The 1,822-nt window shown below is 35.7% G+C and overlaps 1 protein-coding gene across 1 annotated transcript; it reads right to left on the reverse strand.

Annotated features, from left to right (window-relative positions):
- Positions 1-1,298: 1,298 nt before the first annotated feature.
- LOC110440871 (sulfatase-modifying factor 1-like) lies at positions 1,299-1,730 on the reverse strand (the record flags this gene model as incomplete). Its single annotated transcript, XM_021483993.1, has 1 exon — positions 1,299-1,730. A coding segment is annotated over exon 1 (432 nt), but the record flags the coding sequence as incomplete, so codon positions are not given.
- Between the last annotated feature and the right edge of the window lie 92 nt (positions 1,731-1,822).

A 1,822-nucleotide genomic window follows, 5' to 3' on the forward strand; every position in this document is an offset into this window, starting at 1 on the left:
GCTGTGATGGAATGGTTGAAGATGCCATAGCGCATTAAAAAACTTCTGGGGAGAACACTGTGCCAGGTCAGGCAACCTGTCACGGAACTGGTAGTATCAAGTGATTAAGGGCCAAAGCGATAGTACGCAAGATAAATAAAGTGTGCTTCCTGTGAACTATGAACTCTTAAGTTAGTATATTGAATACGGTCATTCCTAATGGTAAATCTTATGTATGTATTTTAACTATGTATATGTTATGATTATTTGTTATTAAATTTAACTTGAATATACTGAACTTGTTGGTTAATCAATCAAATAAGTATTGGTGTTTATGACCAGGATGTAAATCACCGAAACAGTAAAGAATGGTGTTTACGACCAGGGTGTAGATCGCCGTAACAGTAATGTAGGGGCCCGTCCGGGATACAAATTAATCGTTCTCGTATACATATTTGATAAAACTATTGTGTCTTCAAGTGTGTAAATAACCATCATGTTCAGTATGGCATTTGAAGTGGAAGAGTTCTCAAGCCCTAATTGTTTTGATAACCTGAATAAACTTACGTAATATGTGATGCGATGGCTTTTGAAACATGGATGAGGAGCGTTAATCATTTTGGCATCAAAATTATAAATAGCATATGGTTTTCCAAATTTGACAGTACTTATAACATTGAATTCTTACTTTTACTGGTAAATACAATAATTTAATTGGATAACTGTTAACTATTAAATTATTTTTAAGTTTATATTGAGAACAGTATTGTTCTGATAAAATTTTGACTACCATTGTTTACTTAATGATTCTCGTAAACATAATCAAAGGATTTTTAAAAATTAAACTATAAAAATAAATTATTGATTTCAAAATTAATCATACTTTGTCAAAATAATTATCATTGGCTTGGAACATATGTCATTTTAATATATTATAAAATTGCTGGTAATTACTGACCTGCTGGACAATACACTAACATTAAAGTTAATCGTGTAACATGTAGTATACATGCGCTGCTTCAGTATTAAAATCTGGAATGGTGATGGTAGTAAATTTGGTGTGTGTTGTTACACATATCAGGATGTAAATAGACCGTGCCGGAGCAGTAAGCAGTCTAAGGGAGATAACTCTCCAAAACTTTACTATAATGACACCCCCTAAAAAAATCTGGATCTAGATCTCCGCCCCTAATTTGTCTCATATTTGACTATATAGCTAAATCTGCCTATGTAATCTGATTTCCCGGTGCTCCAGTACCTGTTGAAATCGATTGAGGTCGCTTTTAAAAATGTAAATGAAAACTTTCGTGAATACTTACTTCAGTCTTGTAATTTGTAGCATTGACGAATAATTCGAACTCGGCATTGCTGACTTCATATTTGTCCAAGTAAAATGCATTAACTCTGACAAATCGTTCTGGCCCTTCTCCATCTGCAACGAATATGGGTTCATTCGTTCCCATAAAAAATGAACCACCGGGAATGTTGACCATGCCATGAGTCCGAGGAAAATCAGTTTTCGAAGCCGGTGTGAGTTTATCTTTTGTCTGTCGGTAACGGTCCACCGACTCAAGCTTAAGATCACCAGATTGTTTATATATGGAAGTGTCACGACTTATTGAACAACCACATGACTTTGGATCGTCATTTGGACATTCACTCTCACCTTTTGAACATTTTTCAGCGCTAACGTCGCACCTTGCCAAGACGAGGCATATCATTACTTGCAAAATTCTCGGCCACGGATCCATGTTTACAATCGTCTCGCTCAACCAGACGCTTGATCACTTGTTATTCCAGAGTCTGGTCAAACACAGTGCACTAACATTATCACCACCAGAGG

The sequence above is a fragment of the Mizuhopecten yessoensis genome, unplaced genomic scaffold (assembly GCF_002113885.1).
Source record: "Mizuhopecten yessoensis strain PY_sf001 unplaced genomic scaffold, ASM211388v2 scaffold712563, whole genome shotgun sequence".
Classification (NCBI taxonomy): domain Eukaryota; kingdom Metazoa; phylum Mollusca; class Bivalvia; order Pectinida; family Pectinidae; genus Mizuhopecten; species Mizuhopecten yessoensis.